This window comes from Temnothorax nylanderi, unplaced genomic scaffold (assembly GCF_030848795.1).
Source record: "Temnothorax nylanderi isolate EJ_2023f unplaced genomic scaffold, tnyl_v1.0 TNYL_tig1030_pilon, whole genome shotgun sequence".
Taxonomy (NCBI): domain Eukaryota; kingdom Metazoa; phylum Arthropoda; class Insecta; order Hymenoptera; family Formicidae; genus Temnothorax; species Temnothorax nylanderi.
This window is the reverse complement of record NW_027250092.1, coordinates 1-12307: the sequence shown is the minus strand read 5'-3', so window position 1 is coordinate 12307 and position 12307 is coordinate 1. Positions and strand designations below refer to the sequence as shown.

General features: G+C 36.1%; 1 protein-coding gene and 1 long non-coding RNA gene across 2 annotated transcripts; both read left to right on the top strand.

The window, feature by feature from the left end:
• The first annotated feature begins 4458 nt into the window (after positions 1-4458).
• On the top strand, positions 4459-5428 carry LOC139786411 (uncharacterized). The gene is made up of 2 exons (XR_011722277.1): positions 4459-4737; positions 5275-5428. It is a non-coding gene; the product is annotated as an uncharacterized lncRNA (long non-coding RNA).
• Positions 5429-5952: 524 nt separating this feature from the next.
• Positions 5953-12185, top strand: LOC139786415 (uncharacterized). The gene has a single exon (XM_071725590.1). The coding sequence runs from the start codon at positions 6592-6594 to the stop codon at positions 10147-10149; it is 3558 nt and encodes a 1185-aa protein (XP_071581691.1). The 5' UTR covers positions 5953-6591; the 3' UTR covers positions 10150-12185.
• Positions 12186-12307: the final 122 nt, after the last annotated feature.

Genomic DNA, 12307 nt, shown 5'->3' with positions numbered 1-12307 from the left:
TTGAAATTGATGATGCACAAATTATAAAAAGATGGTCTAGAGGCGTTAAAGATACCTATAACAAAACCTATAAAAATCTATATAATTTAAAATCAAATATATATAACAATAGGGCACAGAGCCGCAACAAGGTGTTTGCGTTAAATTATTTTTAATAGATATCTATATTATTTGTTTATATAAAAATAATTTCGTTTCTCTTTGTGTAGGGTATCTGTACTTATATCATGTGATTATCCTCTTAACTTTTCTTTTGATTCTCAACCTCTTTACAATATTATACGAGTTGCATAAGTTGTATATTTGTTTTAGTGTCACTACTTTACGTTATTGATAGATAATATTTAATCTATCTAAATTTATTGTTGGGAAATAAGAAATGATTCTGTGCAAAAGGAACTATGCAATATTCATCTATATTTATTCTTTTACATTATAATAAAGAATGTAGAAAGAATCCGCTTAATACGATAAAAAACGTAGAGAAACGAAACAATTATATATACCTACCTATTATTTATCCCCGATAACAAATTTTTAATATAAAAACGTATTTAAATATACATAAACGTGTATAAAATATCCATACATGTTTTCTTTTTCTTCTATAATTTCTGTTTGTATGTACAAGAAAAATAATAAGAAAAAGAATTAGAAAATAATTAAAAGGATAATTTTTGCATTGTTCTTTTACAAAAAAAATAAAGTCTGAGCAAATGTGAAAAATTTGCTCATATGTAATCATATATAATCATATTTTATATACAATTGTTACATTTATATATGATTATACATAGGCAAATAATTGAACAATGCAAAACAATAAAACAATAAAAAACAATGCGAAAATTATCCTTTTAATTATTTTCTAATTCTTTTTCTTATTATTTTTCTTGTACATACGAACAGAGATTATACAAGAGAAAAAAAACATATATGGACATATCTATATGGACATATTTTATATAATATTTTATATAATATCATATGGTTATTTATATATGGGCAGATCCATTACTTTTCGACCAAAGGTTGCGGGGGTGGGTCACCGATTTTGATGCCGATTTTTTCCTCGAAAGTACACTAGAAAAGGAGATGATCCTGAAAATTTGAGCCCGATTCGATCAAATCCGGCCGTTGGAGAATTTTTTGAATTTTGAAAAAAGTCGATTTTTCAGTCATTTTCAAAAATTTATATCTCAGCTTCTATATAACTTAGAGACTCGTTTGAGGCCGCATTCTTTTCTGTAAATCCTCTACTTTTAAGGAAAAAATTGGTCATTGGTTTACACTCAAGTCCGGCTTCACGGCGAGCTGCTAACTAAACCACTGTTTTAGAGAAATTTTGCCTATTTTTGAAATGCTGTCATATCTACAGTTTTCGAAGTAGAGGGTTGATCAGCAGCTGATATTTTTTGTTCATGTATACTCTGAAGAAATCTACCCACTTTTTACTTGATTGCTTCTATTTCGTTAAATTATGGCCATCTAAAGCCGATCGATTTTCGAAAAATCGCCATTTTCAGATAGCCAGAACTTTTTTCTTTCAACTCGAAATCCTTTGAAATTTTTAGGGAATATACTTCATTATATCCTTAAACAACCCTGAAAATTCCAATTTTGGAATAGAAGTGGTTTCCGAGTTATGAAGTTTTTAAAATGTCAACTTTTCGATTTAATATGACATTTTTTGTGGTTTTATCATCAATTTTGTAAATTTAATGTAAATAATTGATATTTTTCGGAAAATATATTCGAAAATAAGGAGCAAAACGGATTGTTTGAGAAAATTGAGAAAAAAAATTAATATTTTTTATTTTGATTTATTTGTTTAAAATTTTTAAAAAGTAAATATTTGTTCATTTCTTTTAATAATATGTTGAATACAAATTTCCAAAGTATTTGAGAACTATCATGTCATGTTTAGCAAATTATACTTTGCTGTAGCCGGAGACTGGCGGTAAATTATGAGCAAAGTATAATTTGCTAAACATGACATGATAGTTCTCAAATACTTTGGAAATTTGTATTCAACATATTATTAAAAGAAATGAACAAATATTTACTTTTTAAAAATTTTAAAAATTTTACCGGAGACTGGCGGTAAATTATGAGCAAAGTATAATTTGCTAAACATGACATGATAGTTCTCAAATACTTTGGAAATTTGTATTCAACATATTATTAAAAGAAATAAACAAATATTTACTTTTTAAAAATTTTAAACAAATAAATCAAAATAAAAAATATTAATTTTTTCCCTCAATTTTCTCAAACAATCCGTTTTGCTCCTTATTTTCGAATATATTTTCCGAAAAATATCAATTATTTACATTAAATTTACAAAATTGATGATAAAACCACAAAAAACGTCATATTAAATCGAAAAGTTGACATTTTAAAAACTTCATAACTCGGAAACCACTTCTATTCCAAAATTGAAATTTTCAGGGTTGTTTAAGGATATAATGAAGTATATTCCCTGAAAATTTCAAAGGATTTTGAGTTGAAAGAAAAAAGTTCTGGCTATCTGAAAATGGCGATTTTTCAAAAATCGATCGGCTTTAGATGGCCATAATTTAACGAAATAGAAGCAATCAAGTAAAAAGTGGGTAGATTTCTTCAGAGTATACTTGAACAAAAAATATCAGCTGCTGATCAACCCTCTACTTCGAAAACTGTAGATATGACAGCATTTCAAAAATAGGCAAAATTTCTCTAAAACAGTGGTTTAGTTAGCAGCTCGCCGTGAAGCCGGACTTGAGTGTAAACCAATGACCAATTTTTTCCTTAAAAGTAGAGGGTTTACAGAAAAGAATGCGGCCTCAAACGAGTCTCTAAGTTATATAGAAGCTGAGATATAAATTTTTGAAAATGACTGAAAAATCGACTTTTTTCAAAATTCAAAAAATTCTCCAACGGCCGGATTTGATCGAATCGGGCTCAAATTTTTAGGATCATCTCCTTTTCTAGTGTACTTTCGAGGAAAAAATCGGCATCAAAATCGGTGACCCACCCCCGCAACCTTTGGTCGAAAAGTAATGGATCTGCCCATATATATATGTTTTTATACGAAAAATTTTTTACCGGGCGCCCAGCACTGGGGCAACTAATTTTCACAATACATTCCTGAGGATGATGTATCACTGCATGTTTTTTTAACGCGATGCAGACATTGCGGACCACACGCCGCACATGTTGAAACAAGAGGCGCATGCGTTTCTCATAAGGGCCCCCGCACAATGAAAAATATAAGGAACAAATATTAGCTATTAGGACTAATTAAGGAATCACAGGAATAAAGCTGTTGTAGCATTGATACACGGTTTCCGATAGGTTAAAAATCTACTGCCCGTGTTATTCCCTGTTTCTGTTGCCTGTTTTTCATTGTGCATCCAGTTTTATTTCTGATTACTTAGTCTTAATCGCTAATATCTGTTCCTTGTTCCTTATATTTTTTATTGTGCGAGGGCCTTAAGGTCACAAGAAGATTATCGCTTCTGGTCGCTCCTTCACCGTTGTACAGGGTACAGTACGGCTGAGTACGGTCCTTTGACGAATTCGAGCACACTGCTAATAGACGGAGAGCTGGCTACATAAAAATGCAAGGTATAAGGTACATGAAATATTTATAGCTAGAAAGGTTCCATTAGCACTCCCGGACACTGAGTGACCAGTCTGCCTGCGCGCTTAGGAAGATTAAGGCGGGGGCGGACGGTCAAAAATGACAAATTTTACAAGGAAAAAAATGATAAAGCTCAGGGATAAAAATTATAGAAATGTTAAGTATTTGTTGCTACGAAACGCGGAAAATTATTGGCAGACGATTTCGTGGAAGAGAAAGCGCCGGCAGACTGCAACAAAGCGGCGTTAACTTTTGTGAAAAAAAAATGATAAGCTTCATGATTAAAAATTATTGGTAATAATTACTAAACTGTTAACGAAGCTATGTGCTAAATGGCAGACGAAAAAACTGAAGACAACATCGAGGCAGACTGTGATGAAGAGCGCGGTTAACGATCGTTAGTTCCGTACGATGCGTTACTACGATATGTTATTTTGTTAATTATATTATGTCGACAATAAGATAACAATTTCTATATTATATATATATATATAATAAGTGCTAAAAGATATGTTTAACATTAGAATAATTTTTTTATTAACAAAAAAATACTATAAAAAATTGTAGACTTATTCTATTTCGCTGTTTGCATCGGATTCATCGTACTGCATATCTTCTTCGCTTTCGCAATCGATATCATCCTCAGATTCGATTTCGTTGATATCTGCTGAAAAACGACATTAAAAATTAAAAATGACTATTAACAAATATGAGATTGAAAGCGTGTGCAAAGATTTGTACCTTCAGACTGTTCTTGATCAATAACAACGTCTTTAACACTAGATGGTATCTGAGGTCCATCGAACCATCAGAACTGGTATTTGGAGTTGATTATCACCCATCCGCAGTCTTCTGGTACCAAAAAAGTCACCTACAAAATTTTGACGCTTCATCGATACCTCCTTGTGCAGCTGAATTAAGACCGCAATTCTTAAAATCTATGTATATCGCCAGATTATGGAGCCATGTTCACAAGAAAATTCCGACTTTTTTGGTACCAGAAGACTGCGGATGGGTGATAATCAACTCCAAATACCAGTTCCGATGGTTCGATGGACCTCAGATACCATCTAGTGTTAAAGACGTTGTTATTGATCAAGAACAGTCTGAAGGTACAAATCTTTGCACATGCTTTCAATCTCATATTTGTTAAGGACGTTCTCCGGTCCTTATACTAAAGAAAATCGATTTTCTTTAGATTTTCTTGAAACTGTGAATATACGTTAATTTAGGTGTGCTTTATGCGTGGTATAAATTTCAGTACCTCTTCCGGTATAAAAAATCAAGATACTGGGCCTCAAAGTTTCAATTTTTACCAAAAAAATTTTAAAATTTAATTTTTTTTAATTTTGGCATTTTTTCCTTATAGAACTCAACGAGAGGAACAACTTTGGTCCTCTTGGCCAACCTCGTATCTCTTACCGTTTGGCCTGAAAAACCTTTTCATTAGTAAAAGTTGAAACTTTGAGGCTCAGTATTTTTATTTTTTATACCGGAAGAGGTACTGAAATTTATATCACGCATAAAGCACACCTAAATTAACGTATATTCACAGTTTCAAGAAAATCTAAAGAAAATCGATTTTCTCTAGTATAGGGACCGGAGAACGTCCTTAATAATCATTTTTAATTTTTAATGTCGTTTTTCAGCAGATATCAACGAAATCGAATCTGAGGATGATATCGATTGCGAAAGCGAAGAAGATATGCAGTACGATGAATCCGATGCAAACAGCGAAATAGAATAAGTCTACAATTTTTTATAGTATTTTTTTGTTAATAAAAAAATTATTCTAATGTTAAACATATCTTTTAGCACTTATTATATATATATAATATAGAAATTGTTATTTTATTGTCGACATAATATAATTAACAAAATAACATATCGTAGTAACGCATCGTACGGAACTAACGATCGTTAACCGCGCTCTTCATCACAGTCTGCCTCGATGTTGTCTTCAGTTTTTTCGTCTGCCATTTAGCACATAGCTTCGTTAACAGTTTAGTAATTATTACCAATAATTTTTAATCATGAAGCTTATCATTTTTTTTTCACAAAAGTTAACGCCGCTTTGTTGCAGTCTGCCGGCGCTTTCTCTTCCACGAAATCGTCTGCCAATAATTTTCCGCGTTTCGTAGCAACAAATACTTAACATTCCTATAATTTTTATCCCTGAGCTTTATCATTTTTTTCCTTGTAAAATTTGTCATTTTTGACCGTCCGCCCCCGCCTTAATCTTCCTAAGCGCGCAGGCAGACTGGTCACTCAGTGTCCGGGAGTGCTAATGGAACCTCTCTAGCTATAAATATTTCACGTACCTTATACCTTGCATTTTTATGTAGCCAGCTCTTAGACTATAATTGATTGCTTCGTGAATCATCCGTTCGGAGTGAGCAAATTGGAGGTAACACGGGCCACGCCGCGGTGCGAAGTTCGCAGAGGAGACCTTTACGAAACATTGTGCAATTGGTTGGAATTCGACAAGACTCAACTTAAATCTCACCGATTGGAACATAGAGATTACGAGCGATAATCAGTCAAGTGCGTGCGGGTGACGTTTGCGATTACTTAGTTACGTGCGGACAGTATCGAAATGCGCACCGTATTTTTCAGCTGACGGCAAAACTGCCTTTGTGAAGCTGGCGAAAAGCGGCCTTCCGTTTTCTGTTCCGTTCACGCACTTCGCCTTGTCCTGTTTCGCGCATCGTGTATTCGGGAACGGCGAATATTTCGAATTCGAGTCATTCGCGGTAACTGTGTTGCGTTCTCCACAGAAAAATTCTTCGAGGAGTTTGACTGAACATTGATCTCACATCACTTTCGACTTTCGGCTGATTGAACGAGATAAACAAGATCGTTGCTTGAATTCGCTCGAGACGGGACGGTGACAATTTCACCGGATAACGCAAGAGGAAAAAAGTGAAGATTTTCGTTTCGTTCGCCCGTTTATCTTAAATGTCACGATGGACTACGAGATACCTCGCGACTTACAGATGCCTTATCTATGGGCGATTCAAAAGATACCGGATGATACCGCTAGTGAGAAATGGAGTTGGATCGGAAGATTGACTTTACACCAGACCAGCGAAGATCTTGAGCAACTTCCACTGGAATTGCTACCTATACTGCGTGTGGAAACTGCTGTCAGAAAGAAGAGGCACGAGGATATAACGTCGGCGCTCAAGTGTGAAGATTGGACGATAATAAATCGGGCTTTCAAGACCTCCTGGTTCTTCGACAGCAGCTACAAGGAGATCGTCGATGTCTCGTATTTCTGCGAACGTCTGTTCCCTTACGTTTCCGTGAACACGAGAACGCGTATTGTGCTTACGCTTGCGCGTCGATTAACCGGTAAGGATCCGATTTTCGCGCAACAAATGTTCACAGCAGTGTCATCTATTTACGATATTCAAACCGCTTGCCCGTTGATCGTGGCTTGCGACGAGGCTTTCGCTTATAAAACGATCGTAGAAAAGGAACTCGTGCTACCCGTAGACATTGTTAAAAAGATATTCCGCAATAATCCGAATTTGATAGTGCGTTTTCTCAAATTATTGAAACCCCGCGAACTAAACGCGACTGAGCGCACTCCTTTCGCGATCGGCATCGATAGATACAAGTCTTTCCTGCCTAAATTAATAAAGAAGCGAATGGACGCTTTCGTGGAACTGTGCGAGATACACGAGACCGATCTGCCGAATATTGTTTTGAGTAAGACGTGTGCCGAGATATTTCTGAAAAAAGCTCAGCAACATCTGATAAAGAAACCGCTTTTGTACATCCGAATCTTACCACCCAAGAAGATCAAGGAGGATTTAATGGAAAACATATTTCCAGGTCTGTTGCCCGCAGAAATTTCTTCCTTTGATACAGATAGTGTTCTCGATTACTTGAAGCATTACCCACGTGATAAGAAGTACGATTTACTCAGTAAATCCTACAAAAGTAAATATCACGCTGATCTTCTCGACGAGAGGAAAAACGTGACGCCCGACTTATTACAATTATTACCTGCAGAGGAATGGATCAAACAGGCTAGGATCAACATCGAGAAACAGAAGTTATTATTAGAGGAGAATGATGAAGATACGATGGATTACAAGAGAGCTTGGATTTGTTATTTATCTGTTAACGAAGCTATACCGGTTCTTAAGGAGAGAATAAATAAAACTACAAATAAATCACACAGACTTGGTTTGATTTTACAAATGATTTACGTTTGTAAGATTAACGAGGATGACGATGCGTTGTGCAATACCTTGACGTATTTCTTGAATAGACATAAAAACGAAAACTCTTGGCTATTCAAACGAGTGTCTGATGAGCTCTTGCAAATATACGATGTACCTCATTTAAGCGAGAAGCAGATCTCTCTTGTACTTGACATTGTCCGATTGTTTTATGTAAAAAATAAATTTGGACCGGACGATTTACTCGCAGCTATAATACATTTCAAACTTATACACAACATGCCAATTAAGGAGTCGATTAACATGCTTGTAGGAGAAAATCGATGGGACGTAAACTTCAACATATTAAAAGAATATCCACAATATGAGAGACAATGCCTCGTAACTTTTGCAAATGTCCTTCAAAAAAAATCTATCAAAGATCTTGATGAAAAAATATACAACTTTTGCTGCTACGTTGGATCGATATATGATTTCAACAATAGATGTAAAAAATCGCGCATCAAGATAGAAGAAATGACAATTAGAGATTATCCTTGGCTTATGGATGCTATTCTCGAAGCGATACGTTCCGATGTCGATTGTGGAGATGTAAAAGACACATTGCAGAAGAAAGAATCGGAACTGTACCGTAGTTGGTTCCCTGAAAATATCGCGAATGTAACGTCAGGCGCGGCGCTCGCTTTATTGAATCGAGATTTACAAAATATACTGGACAATTGGGAAAAATACTTAGCCGAATGCATGAAGAACTGCCATATCAAAAGTGTACAACACTTCGTCAGGGCCACGCGTTGGTACAAAGACTTACCTATTAAATTTGCCGATCAGTGCATAAATTATATCTACGATAAAAATACAGATGAAATATCGTCTAGCGTAGTTATTCTGGCCATTCTACTTCACGGTGATGTGGTGACAAAAATAATCGATTCTCTCATACCTACGGAAACAACGGTGGATACTAGTCATCCGAACGCCGAGGATAATTACAAGATCGTGCGAAATTTACCATTGAGCGTGAGACTTTCTAATCCGCCAGTACCTCTCGATCTTGTAGTTAGATTGTGTGAAGGGGATTACTTATCAATAGCTCTGATGACACTAACGAACGTATGTAAACGGACTGCTTTGCCAAAAGTGATGTCAATCGTGCAAAAGTTAATGAGTATGCGCGTGAGCACGCGAAAACATGGGGTCAGGCTGATGTGCTTAGTAGCTTCCGTGAGTGAACTCGCAGATTTTCTCCAGAATACATGGGCGATTGAGAACCATCATTCAGTACGACAAGTTCTGTTCAAAGCGCTCCAGAATTTCTTCCTTACGAAGCCAAGTCCCGAAACTTGGTCCCTATATTGTCAAGCTATGTCGACGTTGAGTCTCCAGGACGAACTTTTGCTTTCGGAAATAAAGTTATTTCCTGAGATTCCCAATGAATACATCTTGAAATACCTCGAGCTGTGGCTCAAAACGATAGGTGATCTTCAAGGACTGGGACTGGACGACCAAGAGACAAACAAATACATCGTCAATTGCTTGGCGACGCTCACCGCATCCGTTTTCAACCTGCTACCCGAAGAATTTGCCGAGAATATACTTCGAAGATTTTTATTCCACATCAATACTAATGTATCCGAGGCAGCGAGACGCTTCACAATATCGTACATTTTACCAGACGATAGGGATAAATATACCACACGTATCAAAGTATTTGCCGATGTCTTTAACAAAGCAGTGACAACTTATTGGAACGTGCCGCATCCTAATAAATTACGCTTCTATCCGATCAACAACGCTGTGCGTTTATTTATAGACGATTTCATTGTCAGCTATGTTGATATGTCTTGTTTCAATAAGCCTGTTAACCCAGAGATCATCGATAATATGCAAACGATATTTTTATCTGTCTTATCACCTAGACAGGACGCGAGGTCTTATTTGCTGTTGGTGTACGCGAAGAAGTTGCAAGAATGCACATCAACCAAGACTTCCCTTGGCCTGAGACTCGGTCAACAGTTGCACGAATTAAGTGATGTCTTCTCGTCACTATTAGTTCCGTTTATGGCCAAGGTTCTCGAAGACTTCCTAAGACGCGTATATAAACATTCCGACTTGGAAGAAGTCAAGTTTAGTGTCATAGAAGGCCTCATTAAAGCTGGTAATACGGATTCCTGTTTTATGGCTGTGACAATGTTACCGTCGACAATCCAAACGAAACACCTGGCAAGATATGATCGACTCGTTGAAAAATTCCGAGAAATGGAGGAGCCTACTGTCACCATTTTATACGATCATTTAAACGAAACGGACTTAAAAACTGTTGATGATTAAATGAATTGAAGAAACAAACGAATGATTTAATTGTTTTTACGTACGTATTTTTCGTGATAATATTTTACTATGATAATATTAACGCTTTATCATATAATTGATGATTGAATTATAAATGTACCTTTATATGTTAAAGTGAAATTATTAGTACTCGTTTTTTTTTTAAATAGAATAATGTTTGAATTCTTATTGAATTCTCATTGAAATATTGTTTCCTATTATTTTCGTAAGATATACGCCTAAAGTTTTTTCTTTCTCTTGACATACTATAATTTAAAATGTTCCTTGAGGTTATAGCGATTGTATGTGACTAAAAGCAATGCGAGTTATATATTAAGATCTTTTTAAACAGTTTAAATAAATATCGTGTTGCACAGCGTGTATCCACATTTGCCTCAATTATATATATACATATATAATTATATATTATTTAATATATTAAATAATAACTCGACTCAATTATAAAACGCGGGAAAGACAAACTGGACAATATGAAGGAAACAGGTGTGGTGTATAAAATCGACCGTAACGATTGTAATGCATCCTACATAGGACAAACACTAAGACACTTGGAAACTCGTGTGAAGGAACATCTGAGAGCTAGTTGAAGTTTGGAACGTTCCTGGAGCGATTTTTTAAAAATGATTTGTCCCATTTCTCCTTTGGCACAGAGACATTTCTGAGTGACAAATACGAAATACATAAGAGACCGAACCGATAAACCCTGCGGAAGACACCCTTATACTCAAGAAACCTACCCCCGGATCACTTTAAATATTCTGGCTACGCTGAAAACGATTTGTCCCATTTCTCCTTCGGCACAGAGCAACTACTAAGTGCCACACACAAAATACATAAGACACCGAACCGATACACCCTGCGGAAGACACCCTTATACTCAAAAAACCTACCCCCGGACCACTTTAAATATTCTGGCTACGCTGAAAACGATTTGTCCCATTTCTCCTTCGGCACAGAGCAACTACTAAGTGCCACACACAAAATACATAAGACACCGAACCGATACTCCCTGCGGAAGACACCCTTATACTCAAAAAACCTACCCCCGGACCACTTTAAATATTCTGGCTACGCTGAAAACGATTTGTCCCATTTCTCCTTCGGCACAGAGCAACTACTAAGTGCCACACACAAAATACATAAGACACCGAACCGATACTCCCTGCGGAAGACACCCTTATACTCAAAAAACCTACCCCCGGACCACTTTAAATATTCTGGCTACGCTGAAAACGATTTGTCCTATTTCTTCTTCGGCACAGAGCAACTTCTAAGTGCCACACACAAAATACATAAGAGACCGAACCGATAAACCCTGCGGAAGACACCCTTATACTCAAGAAACCTACCCCCGGACCACTTTAAATATTCTGGCTACGCTGAAAACGATTTGTCCCATTTCTCCTTCGGCACAGAGCAACTACTAAATGCCACACACAAAATACATAAGAGACCGAACCGATACACCCTGCGGAAGACACCCTTATACTCAAAAAACCTACCCCCGGACCACTTTAAATATTCTGGCTACGCTGAAAACGATTTGTCCCATTTCTTCTTTGGCACAAAGCAACTTATAAATTTCCTGTAAAATTCATAATTTATTGCATATCCCCGAAGGGTTCGCAATCTACTACCAATACTATCCTTCTCCTCTCACTTTAACCCTTTGGACCAACGGCTTAACGTCTCTTTCCGATAGACGGAGCCCGGTTTTCTCCGCACAAGAACCTATCTTGCACTGAGGGCCGCAGCTATCGGAAAAACGTTCCATGCTTACATGGCTTTAGTGGACTCGAACCTGGTTCCTCAGATTACGAGTTTGGCGCTCTACCACTAGACCACACTGCCGCCGCAAAGCAATTTATAAGAAATATATAAAAGAAAAAAGAAATATATAAAATTTAGCAGTACAAAACTATTAATTTATTTGTCAACTGAATTGAGAAACGCAATTTTTATTTTTTATTTTACATTATACTTAAACTACAAGTAAAGAATGAAAAACCGGGCTTTAATCTATCACTTATCTCTATATATATAAAATAGAATGTCTGTATGTATGTTTGTTCTTTATACACTCTTAAACTATTCGAATTTTTATCACAAGTATATAAAATAGGGGTAGAATTTTCCG